General features: G+C 40.9%; 1 protein-coding gene across 4 annotated transcripts in view; it reads left to right on the top strand.

Annotated features, from left to right (window-relative positions):
* Nucleotides 1–16,546, top strand: part of LRRC1 (leucine rich repeat containing 1) — a 164,240-nt gene that overhangs the window by 98,613 nt on the left and 49,081 nt on the right. For all 4 annotated transcript variants that reach the window (XM_051855609.3, XM_089333141.1, XM_089333140.1 and 1 more), the window contains exons 3-4: nucleotides 10,738–10,816; nucleotides 13,978–14,067. In XM_051855609.3, coding sequence (XP_051711569.1) covers nucleotides 10,738–10,816; nucleotides 13,978–14,067 — 169 coding nt within the window. The remainder of the gene's footprint in view (nucleotides 1–10,737; nucleotides 10,817–13,977; nucleotides 14,068–16,546) is intronic.

The following is a 16,546-nucleotide window of genomic DNA, read 5'->3' as shown; positions in this document are numbered from 1 at the left end:
CTTTTAACTGGACAGTTCAGGCCATTCACGTTCAATGTGACTAATGATAAGTGGTAACTTTGCCCTGCCATTTGCCAAAGATAAGTTCTAATATATGCTTTGAATTCCCTGTGATCTTTTGCTGTGAGCTGTCCTTCCTTGGTTTCCTTCCTTTACCTTCTTTCATATTGATGACCGTGTTTCTGTGTTTCTGTGTGTAACACATCTTTAAACATCTTTTGCAGGGCTGGACAAGTGGCAACAAATTCTTTCAATTTCTGTTTGCTATGAAAAGTCTTTATTTCACCTTCATTCACAAATGATAGCTTTGCAGGATATAATATTCTGGGCTGGCAGTTTTTCTCTCTTAGTACCTGGGCTATATCTCGCCATTCCCTCCTAGCTTGTAGAGTTTCTGATGAGAAGTCAGCTGTGAGTCTGATTGAAGATCCTCTGAGAGTAATCTGACGTTTCTCTCTTGCACATTTTAGGATCTTTTCTTTATGTTTCACTGTGGAGAGTTTAATTACAACGTGTCGTGGTGAGGCTCTCTTTTGGTCGTATTTATTAAGGGTTCTGTGAGCTTCCTGTACTAGGATTTCTCTGTCCTTCTCCAAACCTGGGAAATTTTCTGCTAATATCTCACTAAAAAGGCCTTCTAATCCTTTCTCCCTCTCCATGCCTTCAGGAACTCCTAGAACCCGAATGTTGGGTTTTTTAATAGTATCCTGAAGATTCCCGACAATATGTTTTAGATTTCTAATTTCCTCTTCCTTTCTTTGGTCTGACTGTATCCTTTCCTGTTCTCTGTCTTCTAAGTCCAATATTCTCTCTTCTGCTTCACCCATTCTGTTTGTAAGGCTCTCTATTGTGTTTTTCATTTGATCTATTGAATTCTTCACTTCAGTCACTATCCCAGTTTCCTGTTGTATTAGTTGTTTCATTTCATTTTGATTCCTCCTTAATATTTAATTTTCACGAGAGAGATTTTCTATCTTGTCCATTAAGGATTTCTGTAGTTCAAGAATTTGTTTTTGAGAACTTCTTAATGTTCTTATCAATTTTTTGAGATCTGCTTCTTGCATTTCTTCTATGTCATCATCCTCATAATCTTGAATTGGGGTGTCTTTTTCATTTGAGGGCTTCATGGTGACTTCCTTGTTTTTATTACCTTGGTTTTTGCGTTTGTTATTTGGCATATTGGAGATATTTGGTTTCTTCACTGTGGTGCTTTTTCTTGTTATACTATGACTCTAGATTAAGTGGACTATCTGTTTTTGATGGAGCCTTAGGGCTTGAGATGGGTGTGGCCTGAGAGCTCTGTTTGGTGTGCCAAAAGTGACACTCCCAAGGTTAGGCGTGGTAAACCTCTCTCTCTCTCTCTCTCTCTCTCTCTCTCTCTTTTTTGATTCAAAAGGGAAGTTATTCTGCACAGCTGAACGAAGTTGGAGGTAGTTAGCAGGCAAATGATATACCCACAGGAGCCAGAGATCAGAAGCTCTTTCCCAAGGACCACATAGGGAATCTGTTCGGCCCTCAGAGTGGGCTCAAATTCTCCTTCAGTCTCCCACTGGGTTGCCAAAGTTACGGAATTGTAGCGTCTCTGGAGAGTGCTCACGTGAATTCCGTGAGTTCTCTCCCCCACCGTCTCTTTTTTCACAGTCTCAGTTCAGTAGCGCCACAAATTTACTAGGTCCTAATCTCCTGTTAATTTGCCCCGCCCAGAGTCAGGTTTTTCTGCTAGGCTCAGGGCCAGTGCAGACCTGAGGTCGATCTGCTTATGACGTATGTCCAAGATGGCGCCTGCTCTTTGTCTTGCTCGCCCTTGAGAGGTGAGCGGAGAGAGAGAAACCCGTGTCCGTACCAGTCACCTTTTTTTTTTTTCCTCTCTCTCTCTTCCAGTTAGCCTGGTGAAGTCCCCCCCCCCCCCCAGGGGTCGTTCCCTCTAGTCTCCTCTCTCCACTTGCCTGCCGGTGTCTCCGGCTATTGAGGTTCGGCTCACCTCGCGTTCCAGCGCTGGTGTGTTGAGTCTGCCGCTGGTGTCCCAAACTGTGGGCTCCCACACTCTCCACACAGGTCCGCTCCCCTTCCAGCGCCGGTGTGTGGACTCGGAGCCCTGGACATCCCAAGTCTCCCCGCTGTTGTCTGTGTGGCACGCACTCCCCTTCGAGCACTGGCGCGCAGAGCCTGCGGCTTGCGCAGCTCGGTCCCGCGGCTCGGCTTCTGCGGCTCAGTCCCGCGGCTCGGCTTCCGCGCGGTGGGCGACCTTGTTCTCCCAGTAGGTCCTCCGATTCACGGCCACTCAATCCAGAAGAGTTTCCTCTGCAATATTTTCCTGGTTCTTTTTTCTGAGGCTACTGTAACTCCCCTTTTATTAAACTAAATTTTCCCGGACTATCGGCGTGCACCCTCACTATTCCGCCATCTTGGCTCCGCCCCCCGACTTTGCCTTCTTCTCCTGTCATTTAGTCCTTTGCACCTGTGGACTGCACCAAGTTACCATGTATACAAACTTGTGAGGTGGATGAGACAGGGAGTCCTAAATCCCTTTCACGAGGAAGCAGGAGCCCAGTGTGGCTCAAGTTTCCCTGTGATCCATGAGATGCCATGGAATGTTTCCTCCAATTCCAGACCCCCTGGGGTTAGACTGTAAGAGTTGTTGAATGCCTGCCAGCATCCCTCATTGAAGGGAAGGAAGGGACACAGTAGAGAACAATACAGTTCTGGTCATTGATCTTGTGGAGGATGCATCTCATGGGAAAGTTGTTGGATGCATCTTTATAGTCACTATCCAGGCCAGCGCCATGGCTCACTAGGCCAATCCTCCGTCTTGCGGCGCCGGCACACTGGGTTATAGTCCCAGTCGTGGTGCCGGATTCTGTCCCAGTTGCCCCTCTTCCAGGCCAGCTCTCTGCTGTGGCCAGGGAGTGCAGTGGAGGATGGCCCAAGTCCTTGGGCCCTGCACCCCATGAGAGACCAGGAGAAGTACCTGGCTCCTGCCATTGGATCAGCGTGGTGCAACGGCCGCAGCGCGCCGGCCACGGCGGCCATTGGAGGGTGAACCAACGGCAAAGGAAGACCTTTCTCTCTGTCTCTCTCTCTCACTGTCCACTCTGCCTGTCAAATATCAGAGTGGCCTATATATATATATATATATATATATATATATATATAGTCACTATCCAGACAGATGCTTCAAATGAAAGGGATTGGGCCCTGAGAAGCCTAATCTGTACATTTGGGTTATTCATGGAAGATTTAATTCAAATTGTAAGATGCTATATTGCCTTTTTGTCAGTAGGGATACTTTTTTTGGTTCTTTTAAAAAAATTTTAATTATACAGTTTCATTTGTTTCATATATACAGATTTAGGAACATAGGGATACTTTCCACCCCACCCTCCCTTCCACTCATACTCCAACCTTCTTCCTCTTCCCTCTCCCATTCCCACTCTTAATTTTTACCAAGATCTACTCTAAGTTTACCTAATGACCATAAAGTTAACCCTATACTAAGTACAAGGTTTCAACAAATACTATGAAGGAAAAAAACACGGTTCTTCAATGGAATAGACAAGGGCTGTAAATGATCATCGAATCTTAAAATGTCCATTTCACTCCAATACATAACATTCTTAGTACTCTATTAGTTATCTTAGGGAAAATATATGATATCTGTATTTTGGGGATTGCCTTATTTCACTAAGTATAATGGTTTCCATTTGTGTCCATTTTCTTGCAAAAGATAGATTTATTTTTTTTTTTACAGTTGAGTAGTACTCCAGAGTGTTTATAAATCTTAACTTCTTTATCCAGTCAACAGTAGATGGACATCTAGGTTGATTCCACATCTTAGCTATTGTGAATGTGCTGCAATGAACAAAGGGATACAGATAACTTTCAGATACTGATTTCTTTTTGTTTGAGTAAATTCCCAGTAGTGGGATGGCTGGATCATATGGTAGGTCTATATTCAGATTTCTGAGGTATCTGCATACTGTCTTCCACAGTGGTTGCAGCGATTTACATTCCCACCAACAGTGATTAGGCTGCCTTTCCCCTACATCTTTGCCAGCATTTGTTTTTTGTTGATTTCTGTATGAGAGCCATTCTAACTATAGTGAGGTGAAACCTCACTGTGGTTTGATTTGCGTTTTTCCCTGATGGCTAGTGATCCTGAACATTTTTTCATGTATCTGTTGGCCATTTGAATTTCCTCTTTAAAAATGCCTGTTCAAGTCCTGTGCCCATTTCCTTTGTTTGTTTTGTTGTTGAATTTTTTGAGTTCTTTATAGATTCTGGATATTAAACCTTTATCGGGGCTGGTACTGTGGTGTAGTGGGTAAAACTGCCACCTGCAGTGCCAACATCCCATATGGGTGCCAGTTCAAGTCTCAGCTGTTCCACTTCTGATCCAGCTCTCTGCTATGGCCTGGAAAAGCAGTAGAAGATGGTCCAAGTTCTTGCATTCCTGCACCCGTATGGGAAACCCAGAAGAAGCTCCTGCCTCCTGGCTTCTGATCAGCACAGCTCTGACCGTTGAAACCATTTGAGGAGTGAACCAATGAATGGAAGACCTTTGTCTCTCTCTCTCTCTCTCTGCCTCCGCCTCTCTGTAACTCTGAATTTCAAGTAAAATAAAATAAATCTTATAAAAAAACAAAAACAAAAATCCCTTTGTCAGTTGCATGGTTTCTCTCATTCTATCAGTTGTCTCTTCACTTTGCTGGGTGTTTCTTTTGCAATGCAGAAGCTTCTCAGCTTGATGTAATCAGTAGGGTTACATCGAGCAAGAAGTAATTATGAAACATTTTAGTTTCATGCACTTAATCAAATACTATACTTAATTTTAATACTTTGTCAAAAAATTGACAAAGATCGTACCAAAGAGTTAAGTAGGGGTAGAATGTCTGTTTTCAAGTTTCTTCTTTGTTCCTTTGATGTTTTTACTGTCTATCTTGAAAATGAATTTTGGCTTGGCTTGTTTCATCATCAGAATTAGATAAAGAAAAATTTAAATCTTTTCTAAGTCAGATTGGGTGATGCAGTTCTGCTGGTTGCCTTAGATTAAGCTGCTTGAAGATTTGGGTATCATGTTATCCTTGATAGTTAGATGTGGTGCGTGCCCCTGTGCCCTCATTCATTCTTTTTGGAGACAAGATAGCATATGGCAAGGTTCTGGACTCTGGTGTGAGATGGCCTAGGTCAAATCCTGGCCTTCCCACTTGCTAGCTATTTAAACCTGGGCAAAGCCCTCATACATTTCTCACCTCAGTTTCCTGATGCAGAGAATGATGATAACAGTGTCTGCCTTAGAGTTTGTCTGTGCAGTGTTTGTTGGCATGGTGCCTGACACTTGGTGAACTCTCAGCCAGGCTCTGCAGTAGCTTGTGTAATGATCACAGCTTTGAGGTAAAGCCTCCTCTGAGCGCAGTGAGGCTGGAACGAGGAGAAAGAAACTGGCCTCCACTTGGAGGGAGTCCAGGACCCTGGCCTTGTTAGCACCTTCTGCTAATTAAGCTAGCACAGCCACTTTACTGTGAGGAGAATAATGTCGACACAATAAATGTACATGGTTACTGACTTAATTTTTGCTGCATTTAAAAAAAATTCAATTTTATAAAAGTACTACTTATTAACTTACATACAGTGTATCCTGAGATTTGAAATGTTATATTCTTTTGTGATTTTATAAAAATAAAAATTGATAGAGGTAATAGTTTGCTTTCTTTAGGCAATTTTATTTCCCTTTAGCTTTTTATTTGCAAGCAACATCAGTACGAATTAGACAGTCTTAGAGAATGGTCACAAAAATATATTAGGCTTAAGTTTTATTTTGCTTTGTATTACATGATATTCTCAGTGGAAGGAACCTAGTATTATAACTTACTGATATCATATAGCTCTTTAACCCAAGAAGGGACACTATTCATACAGAACAAAAAGAAATGCCAGTCAGTGATTAATTTATTCAGAAAGAATTTTTTTTTGTGCTATGGCAGACAGAACTGTGTGCTCACAACGTGCCATGGTATGAAATGCCCAGGAATTTCTAAAATCATATATACTTAGAGGGAACCTGATGTGCACCCAACATGGTGATAGATTTTCAGGAAGGGTCGTGGTTCACCTTCAGGGTTCTGGGGTTGAGGGAAGAAGGCTCCGATTTCTTAGATAAGAATACTGACCAAGCTTGTGCATTGTTGGCAGGGTGAGGAGGAGTGAGGTCTCAGCTTGGTGTGTTAACACTGGATGCTGAGAGAAGAATGAGTGCTGGCAAGCACAGGAAATGTCATTTTGAATCCCGTTGTCAATGGCAGTATCTGCTGTAAAAGCTATATTCTGTGTCAGAAGCTCGGGGGCAGCTGCTGCCAGGCTTGTGGTCTGCCCGTTGGTGAAGAGGACTGCACTGATGCAGCCTAGGGCTGGTTATGAATATCCTATTCATGGACTGCAGAAATCGCTGTGTTTGGGTTTTATTGTTAATGTACAACCAGATCTCATCTATTCAAATTCAGAAATGATGACAGAGTAGGTATAAGTTAAAGGTTAGTTTATGAAAGGTGTAGGGAAGAGATTAATTTTGTACTCATTCCTAGACATTTTGTAGAGATCAATTTTTATGCTTTTATTTTTGGTTGTGTTTGGGACAGGGCTAGTTTGGATTAATGAAAAGTATGACTTAAAGTTTTGTTGTTGTTGTTGTAGTTTCTCCTTACATAGAAGCTTCAAGTGAGTGTTGGCCAGTAGAAGTTTTGGGTCACAATTGTTTGTGACTAGAGGAAAATCCCATGAATAATCCTAAGTAATATTAGTATATTAACTATATAATAAACTAAGTTAATGATAATAAGTATTTCTAATACTTGCCTGTATATAGTTGCTTAGTCAGGGTTTAATAATTATTGCTTTCAAATAGTTAAAAGAAAAAAAAAACTATATCTTATCTCTGCTTCAAGTTATTTGGCCTTGAATAGAAAACAGTAGTCATCTCTATTGGTCCCCCATCCAGTATTATAGTGTGCCATGTGCTTCTATTGATGTTGTAAACTCTCCCCACCCCACTCCCAGTCCTTATAAACAACCCTACAATGGGGGTCTGATTATATCCCCTCTTTATACAAGAGGGGACTCTGTCTAGCAAATTATTGTAAACAATTCAATGTGACATATGGTAATCTTCTATGAACAGATCTTTCCAGCCTTCTCTGTCTCTATGCTCCCAATTTGCTCTCCTGAAGCTCAAACCAAACCGTCCATCATTCCCCAGGGCACACCCTCTCCTCACTTTGCATCACATATCACGTTCGTGTTTGTGCTTTCTCTCTGCCATTATTTATTTGGTTCAAAGCATAACAGTGTCTTCCTTTGTCTAGTTCTCTCTTTTCTCAGAACTTCTTCAGCCTTTAAAATGTGATATACTGGCATTGTTTTAAAATACTGGTTGATGATCCATTTTACAAATAAGGAGGTTGAGGCACAGATGGATTAAGTAATTTGCCCAAGGGAACAAACCTAATAAACTTAGAAAACAGAAGCAAGTAGGAATATTGCTGTTAGGATTGTTTGGATTTGATGGAGGACACATTGGATACGGAGAAATACCACTTAAGACAATGTTGTGCTTATCTAGATGACTGAGGCCTGAAATAACCTAATTGAATAGTAGGAGTAGATTGAAAAAGAAAACTGGAAAAAATAGATTAATAGCAAAATACTTGGAAATTGGATGTGAGTGTCTCAGTGGGGGACTTCAAACTAAGTAATAAATGAGGTAGGTGTCAGGCTAGGCATCATTAAGAGTGTTTTCTCCCTCCCATACATTCTCTTTTCAGATAATTAATTTTAACGTGTAATAATTGTACATGTCGATGTGGTACAGTTTGGTATTCCAATACATGTATACAATGTACATTGATCTAATCAGTGTAATGTGCATTTCTAGTTCCTTATCATTTGTTTGAAACTTTCAGATTCCCCCTCTTAGTTATTTTGAAATAAAAGAGGTCCTCAGAGAGTTCGTGGAAAATACACACACTCTTTTCTTTGTTTTGTTTTTTAAAGCACAGCTAACTTAAAGTTCTGAAATTTTTTTTTTTTTTTTGAGATTTATTTATTTCACAGGAAGAGTGAGAGTGAGAGAGAGGAAGGGAGAGCGATCCTCTGTCTACTGGTTCACTTCTCAAATTTCCGTAACAGTTGGAGCTGAGCTGATCAGGAGCCAGGAGCTTCTGGGTCTCCCACCTGGGTACAGGAGCCTAAGTACTTGGGCCATCTTCCATGGCCGAAGCAGAGAGCCGGATTGGAAGAGGAGCAGCCAGGACATGAACTGGCTCCAGCTTAGCCTACTATGACACAGTGCCGGCCCCTGTATTAGGCTTTTAAATATGAACCTAAGTCCTTCATATGGCATCATTTTGAGGTTGTGTTCTATCAGGCATGCATATATTTCTCTATTTCCCCCTTCTCTTCACCGCTCCCGATCTAGAAATATTAAATATGTTTGGCTCAGGTTGCATGTGTTGAAGTGGTGGAAGAAACAGCTTGGGGCAAGGAGAACCTTTTTTATCTTAGCTCTTCTCAGTGTTCATATGTCCAAAATGGACAGCTTCTTGAAATTACTTATCATTTAAAGCCCTAAAAACTGTCAGATTTTGAACCAAGAGAAAGAGGAATTTTAAAATCACAGCACTCAATGGCTAGTAGACAAGGGTAAAATGATCTCACTAGCAACTAAAGGAGTAGGAAATAAAAAATTGGCTTTTTTTAATGTAAAAAGAAGAGGAGAGATGTTGAACTGGGCATGTTGTACAAGCTGATGGAAGTAAAAATAGATACTGCCCTCTCCAGTAAAGTAATTTAACAGTATTTATCAAGTGATCCAGAGATGTTAATGCCTCTGACACAGTAATTCCTGTTCTGGGAACTTAGCCTAAGGAAATAATCAAAAATGCTCATAAATGCAGTTATAACAGCAGGAACTTGGAAATAACCTAAATGTCCAACAATGGGGGATTGATAAACTAGGCATGAAAATATATGCAGTATGCCATTAAAAATGGCCATCTATTTGGAAAGATAATGACAGTGAAAAAAGTTTGTAAAATAATGTGAAGTGTTGCCGACGCCGTGGCTCACTAGGCTAATCCTCCGCCTTGTGGCGCTGGCACACCGGGTTCTAGTCCCTGTCGGGGTGCTGGATTCTGTCCCGGTTGCCCCTCTTCCAGGCCAGCTCTCTGCTGTGGCCAGGGAGTGCAGTGGAGGATGGCCCAAGTGCTTGGGCCCTGCACCCCATGGGAGACCAGGAGAAGCCCCTGGCTCCTGGCTTCAGATCAGCATGGTGCGCCGGCCGCAGCGCGTCAGCCACGGTGGCCATTGGAGGGTGAACCAATGGCAAAAGGAAGACCTTTCTCTCTGTCTCTCTCTCTCACTGTCCACTCTGCCTGTCCAAAAAAAAAAAAAAAAGATAATAATAATAATGTGAAGTGAAGGGGGCCAGCACTGTGGCATAGCAGGTAAAGTCACTGCCTGTAGTGCCTGCATCCCATATGGGCGCCAGTTTGAGTCTGGCTGCTCCTCTTCTGATCAGTTCCCTGCTATGGCCTGGGAAAACAGTAGTAGATGGGCCAGGTCCTTGGGTCCCGGCACCGGTGTGGGAGACTGGGAAGAAGCTCCTGGCTTCTGCTTTCGGATGGGCACAGCTCTGGCTGTTGCGGCCAGTATGGGAACTACCAGATGGAAGCCCTCTCTCTCTCTTCCTCTCCTTCTCTCTCTGTGTAACTCTGACTTTCAAATAAAGAAATAAATCTTTTAAAAAAATGTGAAGTGATTACTGATGCCATAAACAAGAGTGTCAATTTGTTAAGTCAACAACAGAGTCACTGTGCCCTTACTCCTCATGTAGGTCTCTGTCCTTAATGTGCTGCACATTGTGATTTAATGCTATAACTAGTACTCAAACAGTATTTTTCACTTTATGTTTCTGTGCGGGAGCAAACTGTTGAAATCTTTACTTAATGTATGCTAAACTGATCTTCTGTATATAAAGAGAATCAAAAATGAATCGATGTGAATGGAAGGGGAGAGGGAGTGGGAAAGGGGAGGGTTGCGGGTGGGAGGGACGTTATGGGGGGGAAGCCATTGTAATCCATAAGCCGTACTTTGGAAATTTATATTCATTAAATAAAAGTTAAAACAAATAAATAAATTCTAAAAAAAATGTGAAAAAAAAATCATGAACCTAAAATTTGAAGCATAATCTCGTTATACATACACACTGTATGCATATATGTGTGAATGACAATTAAAAATTTGTCCCTGAATGATGAAAATGTTGGTTTATATTTTCTTCTTTGTAGCTTTATTTTCTAAATTCTTATGTTTGTTCTCAGAAAGCATTCCATCGTTTGAAAATGTACTACTCTCTAGTATCTGGCACTGAGAAATCCATAGGAAAACATAAGGGAAACAAGTCTAGTGGAAATTATAATAGAAAGTCATCAGTGACTTTTGAGTAGGGTGTTGGGACTTGGTGGTGGGAGTGTTGGTGTTTTTAATATTCTTTTAACATTCTGCTAAGAATATATTTCCTACTATGGAGGCAAATATAAGATACATGGAAAAATATTTTAGAGATTCATGCCATAATTGAATGGAGATAGTAATTTCCAGATATTTTCTCGTGACTGCAGACACATTTTGAGAAAGATGAAATGTTAACGATGGAAGTATATGATAGATGATTTTTTACTTCCACAGATATTCCTGAGATTCCAGAAAGCATCTCATTCTGTAAAGCACTGCAAATAGCCGACTTCAGTGGAAACCCGTTGACTAGGTAAATGACCTTTCTGCTTACTTTCTATCTGTTGTACTGAGGAGATCTTTTTGGAGAGCCAAGGAAACAACCAAGTTACCCATGTTCAAGGTATTTAAATGGATCATAACATATCTAACATAGTTGGTTGACTTGTACAATAAAAGGTACACTGTGCTACCATTGATAGAATCACTGGATGAAGTAGATGTATTAGGGAGTAGAGCACGCAAAACAGGAGTAAGGAAAACTCTGCCCTACTCCCTGCAACTGCCCTTTTTTTTTTTTTTTTTTTGAATGTAGGAAAATTGAGATTAAACTAACACTTATGATTCATCTCACCCACTTCAAAATTTCCTGAGACTTAGTGGGTACAGAGTGCTGGGCAATGCCCTATTTAGCTGGCTTCCTAAAACCTGGATCCCCCCTTTCCCTACATGACAAAATCAGAGCTCCTTGATGTGCTGTGTTAGTGCCTGCTCCTCCCTGTCTCCCTCTCCACCCTCAGGGCCTGTATCAGACTTTGCTGTCTGCTGAAATCTGTAGTCAGTTGATTTCACACCTCTCTCTCCTTAACTACAGCAGTCCTTTCATCCACCTTTAAGGTGCAGCTCAATTGTTACACATCTTCGGAAGCCTTTTCTGAATACTCCCCATGGACTCTCCTTTGGTCTTCTGCAACCCCCTCTCTGTCCTTTTCTCCCTTTAACACTTGAAATTTACACTAAAGTTATCCCTTTGACTGCAACCCTCCAAGTAGACCTAGAAAGTTATGTATATTGCTATATTATTTATTATTATACCTCCAAAATTACCATAATTTCTGGGATGAAAAAGTACTCAGTAAATGTTCATTAAACTGAGTTAAGCTTAAGACAGTTTGAGGATTAAGCAAACTGAAAAATACTTGGTATGCTGCTGTTGAGTTTTTTTTTTTTCTTTAACTACTCAGTTGCCTAATCCCTCTTTCTATTTCTTTACTGTTCCCCTTCTAATGTCTACTGACATTTGACTTCACCATAAGCTTAAGATTTTCTCAACCAGAACACACCCAGATTATATGAAGATTTCCTTGTTTTTAATCCTGGCCTCTTATTTGGCAGGTTTTCAGATGTACTGGTTTTAAGAATTAAGACTGTGTCTGTGTGTTGAAGCAACCTTTAAAGTTATTTAGCTTGGCCCACTTATTTTTTGGACGAAGAAACTGAGACTTGCGTTAGGTGACTGCTTAAGATCTTGCAGCTAGGGAGTGGGAAGCTTGGGCTACAGTTCATTTCTCCTGCCCTGAATCTGTGCTTCCTCATCACATCATTCTAATTTGGCTCTTAAGGTGAGCAGCCAGGTGAAAAGCAAGTCAGCCATTTAAAACATTTCCCTTGAGTTTAAGAACATTATAGTTTAAAAAAATTATTTACATAATTGATTTGAAAGGCATAGACAGACACACACAAATACACACACACACACACACACACACACAGTATATCTGCTGGTTCACTCTCCAAATGTACACAATAGTCAGGGCGAGGCTAAGCCAAAAGCCTGGAGCTGGGAACTTAATCCAGGTCTCCACGTGAGAGGCAGGGACCTAACTGTTTAAGGCAACAACTGCTGCATCTCAGGATGCCCGTTAGCAGAAAGCTGGAATCAGTAGTGGAGTTAAAAGATTTGAATCAAGGCACCCTGATATGGGATGTGGGTATTCTTAACAACATCCTAACTGCTGTTCCAAATGCCTTCTCCCATTTTTTGGAAAAAAATTATTTGCAAGAGAGATGGGCAGATGGGCAGACAGAGATCCCATCTTTCAGTTCACTTCCCGGATGCCTGCCTAACTGCAGTTGGACTGGCCCAAAGCTGGAAGTCCAGAACTCTATCCGGGTCTCCCACATGGGTGGCAGGGACCCAGCTACTTGAGCCACTGCTTTCTGACTTCCAGGGTCTGTATTGTCAGGAAGCTAGAATCGGAAACTGAGTTGGGATTTGAACCTGGGTACTCCAATATAGGATTGCTAGACTAAATGCCTACTCTGAGAACTATTTTTTAAATTATAAAATGATATATACTTTCTGGCAAGAACTCAGGCAGAAAAGATCAGTTGCATCTTTTAATTGTAAGTAAAAAAAAAAATCTTTGGTACTCAGTTCACTGTTCCTAAGAACATATTTCAATGAATTTAAACATTAGTTAATTTCCTCATCTTGTGGGTCTGGATTTCACTTTGAAGTTTGATTTTAGCCTATATTAAATGTCAAATGTAATATAAGATTTCCTTTTTTAAAAGGTGTAACCTAGGGAGAAAAAAAAAAATGAAATCGTTTATAGACTGTCACTAAAGCAAGAATTCTCACCCTTGCTGGAAAAAGTGACAGTTAGATGTTCTTTTGTCTGTTAGCAGATTTGTGTGTCCGTGTTGCATCTCATTGTGGATGCAATGACATCTTTTTGCCTTTAGTCAGGATTTTTCTTCCTTGGATACTGGTAACCATAGAAATATTAAAACTAAAATTCTTTGTAAATTTTAAATAATGATTTTATTTTGAAGCTTTGCCATTCTGTAGAGTTTAGGGACATATAAAACATTTCCTTTTGTGTAGAACACAGTGAAACACAAAATTATCTTAAATGATTGACATCCAAAGTCAAATTAAAAGGAATAATGTTCTGAAAGCAGTGATTGACTGTCAGCTGATCAGTTCTAAGTGATCCATAGCTTTGCTCTGAATGTCACGAGCAACAGGAAGAAAAAATTATTCAGTAGCTGTCCTGTGTTTTATTATTACCTTGTGGGCTGATGAAATTTTCTCTTTATTTTTCTACTAATCAAAAGTGTTTTCACTCAGGCTCTTGTAGCTGCAATAACTGTTTATCATTTGCTTTCACAAAGTAATAAGTACTCCCACAAATTATTCCCCATCTTATTCTTAGAACTCACATGTCTTTCCTTATTAATTATTTCTAGATTTATCATACCTGTGTTCTTTTATTAGGGAGATTGTTTTTTCCTTACAGGTGTGTTATAAAAAGGAATACATGCTGTTATAAAAAGGGCAAACATGTTGCATATGATGAAATTTGGGGAGGTTATTTCAGTTAGCATGTATAAGAACTCATTATATGCATGCTTACTACATATCATGCACACTCTTTTTTAAATAACAGTGTTTTTGTTTTGTTTTAGGTTACCGGAAAGCTTTCCTGAATTACAGAATTTAACATGTCTTTCTGTAAATGACATCTCACTACAATCTCTACCTGAAAATATTGGCAAGTAAGTATTTATGTGGATTTGGGGATATCTTGGGGTAAAGAGATATTCATGTCGTCATTTCCACCCTCATTCTTTTTTTTTTAATTTATTTTTTTATTTTATTTTATTTTTTTTAAGGTTAGTTAGAAGTCATTTTATTTTTTTTTTTAACTTTTATTTAATGAATATACGTTTCCAAAGTACGAATAATGGATTACTATGGCTTCCCCCCCATACTGTCCCTCCCACCCACAACCCTCCCCTTTCCCACTCCCTCTCCCCTTCCATTCACATCAAGATTCATTTTCGATTATCTTAATATACAGAAGATCAGCTTAGTATACATTAAGTAAGGATTTCAACAGTTTGCTCCCACACAGAAACATAAAGTGAAAAATAATAGATGATTTTTTTTTAATGATGATGAAATCAGATCAGACCTATTGTCATGTTTAATCCCAGTGAGAGTCAAGTTGGGAGTTGATAGTTTCTTTTCTTTTCTTTTTTTTTTTATTTTTTGACAGGCAGAGTGGACAGTGAGAGAGAGAGAGAAAGGTCTTCCTTTTGCTGTTGGTTTACCCTCCAATGGCCGCCGCGGCCGGCGCGCCGTGGCTGGTGCACCATGGCCGGCGCACCGCGCTGATCCAAAGCCAGGAGCCAGGGGCTTCTCTTGGTCTCCCATGGGGTGCAGGGCCCAAGCACCTGGGCCATCCTCCACTGCATTCCTGGGCCATAGCAGAGAGCTGGCCTGGAAGAGGGGCAACCGGGACAGAATCCAGCACCCCGACCGGGACTAGAACCTGGTGTGCCGGCGCCGCAAGAGGAGGATTAGCCTATTGAGCCGCGGCACTAGCCCCTCATTCTTTTATAGGTCTTATTTTTTTGCTCCAAAAACTGTTTACCTGTTCTTCAATATTATCTTCAAGAAAGATCTTTTGTTTTTGAATTTGATAGCCCTTTAATTTTAGTGATTGTGAAGGGGTATTTCTATTTGTTACTAATACAAAACCAGACTTACTTGGAAGCTCTCTTTAAACTGACAAATTACAAAGTAGTCCATGCAAGTGAAATAGCTAATTTGCTTACTAGCAGTAAATATTTTGGGAATTGTCACGGAGTAATTTTTTTCAAAAGATTTATTTCACTTATTTGAAAGGAAGAGCATCAAAGAGAGAAGGAGAGACGGAGAGAGAGATCTCCATCTACTGGTTCACTCCGCAAAAGGCCACAACAGCCAGGGCTGGGCCAGGCCAAAGCCAGGAGCATGGAACTCCATCCAGATCTCTCAACATGGGTGGCAAAGGCCCAAATATTTGGGCCATCTTCCATTGCTTTTCTAGGTGCATTAACAGGGAGCTGGATCAGAAGTGGAGCAGCTGGGACTTGAAACAGCTCTCATAAGGGATACCCGTGTCACCATGATGGCTTTACCCACTGTGCCACACTCAGTAATTTTTATCCATATTGAGGAGAGCCAGTAGACAAATCCTCTGAAAACTTAAATGTGTGTCCCTGAGCCCCAGCTATGTCTGACAGCATTTGTGAGCTGCTTGCCTGAGAGTAGGGAGTGCCAGTGTGGAACTGGGAGAGAGATGGAATGGGGTGGGCACATTTCCATGTTGCTAGCTTAGAGGACATGTAGGAATTAGCTATGACAAGAAATAAAATCTTTGAAGAAAATGTGCACTGGTGAAGAAATATTGTGTTGTACTTTCCCACAGATGGATTAATTGAATTAACTTAGCAGACTCTTTGGTTTCTCTAGGACATACAGACATTGTCTCTAGGACATTCAAATGAGGTGATGCAGTGGCTCATGCTTAACCCCTTAAAATAGAAGTTCATCTTGCCTAAGCTGGTAGACCAGCATTCCCTGGCGTGGTAGATGATTTCCCTTGTATCTGCCTCTCCTGCTGAAGTTGTAGGACAAGATAGAAACCTACTGTTTGAGAAACAGTAAATAGTTGAGTGTAGCTATCCGACTGTTTGTGCTATCAGGGCTTTCTCCAGAGGTTTGTAGGACACGCTTTCCCTTCTCATTTCCCTCTTGTGGAGCCCCCAGTACATCCTGAGTTGACGTTAACAGTTACAGAAGCAACAACAGCCTTCTCTTGTGGGTTTCATGCACTTACACTTTACTCTTTCTCTATCAAATTGCATATATTTATAATTTAAAAAGCCTTAAATGTGGTAGCCATTTAGACATGTAAATTGACGCTCTCCCCTTGTTCCTCAGGATCTCTGATATTTAGCTCCCTCCCTGCCCTCCATCCCATTCACTCTCAGCCTGCTGCTGTCCAGCTGTCACCCCTGCTTACCTCTGACTTATGCTCCTCCTCCTTTTTCCTGCTTTATACCTGTTTGGAAAGGTTTAAGGCTTTGACAGAAAATTATTCTTTTTTTTTTTTTAATTTGACAGGCAGAGTTAGAGAGACAGAGAGAAAGGTCTTCCTTCCGTTGGTTCACCCCTCCCAAAATGGCCACTACAAAGCTAGGAGCC

The sequence above is a fragment of the Oryctolagus cuniculus genome, chromosome 5 (assembly GCF_051225735.1).
Source record: "Oryctolagus cuniculus isolate XC-2025 breed Fujian yellow rabbit chromosome 5, ASM5122573v1, whole genome shotgun sequence".
NCBI lineage: Eukaryota > Metazoa > Chordata > Mammalia > Lagomorpha > Leporidae > Oryctolagus > Oryctolagus cuniculus.
This window is presented reverse-complemented; position numbering and strand designations above follow the sequence as displayed.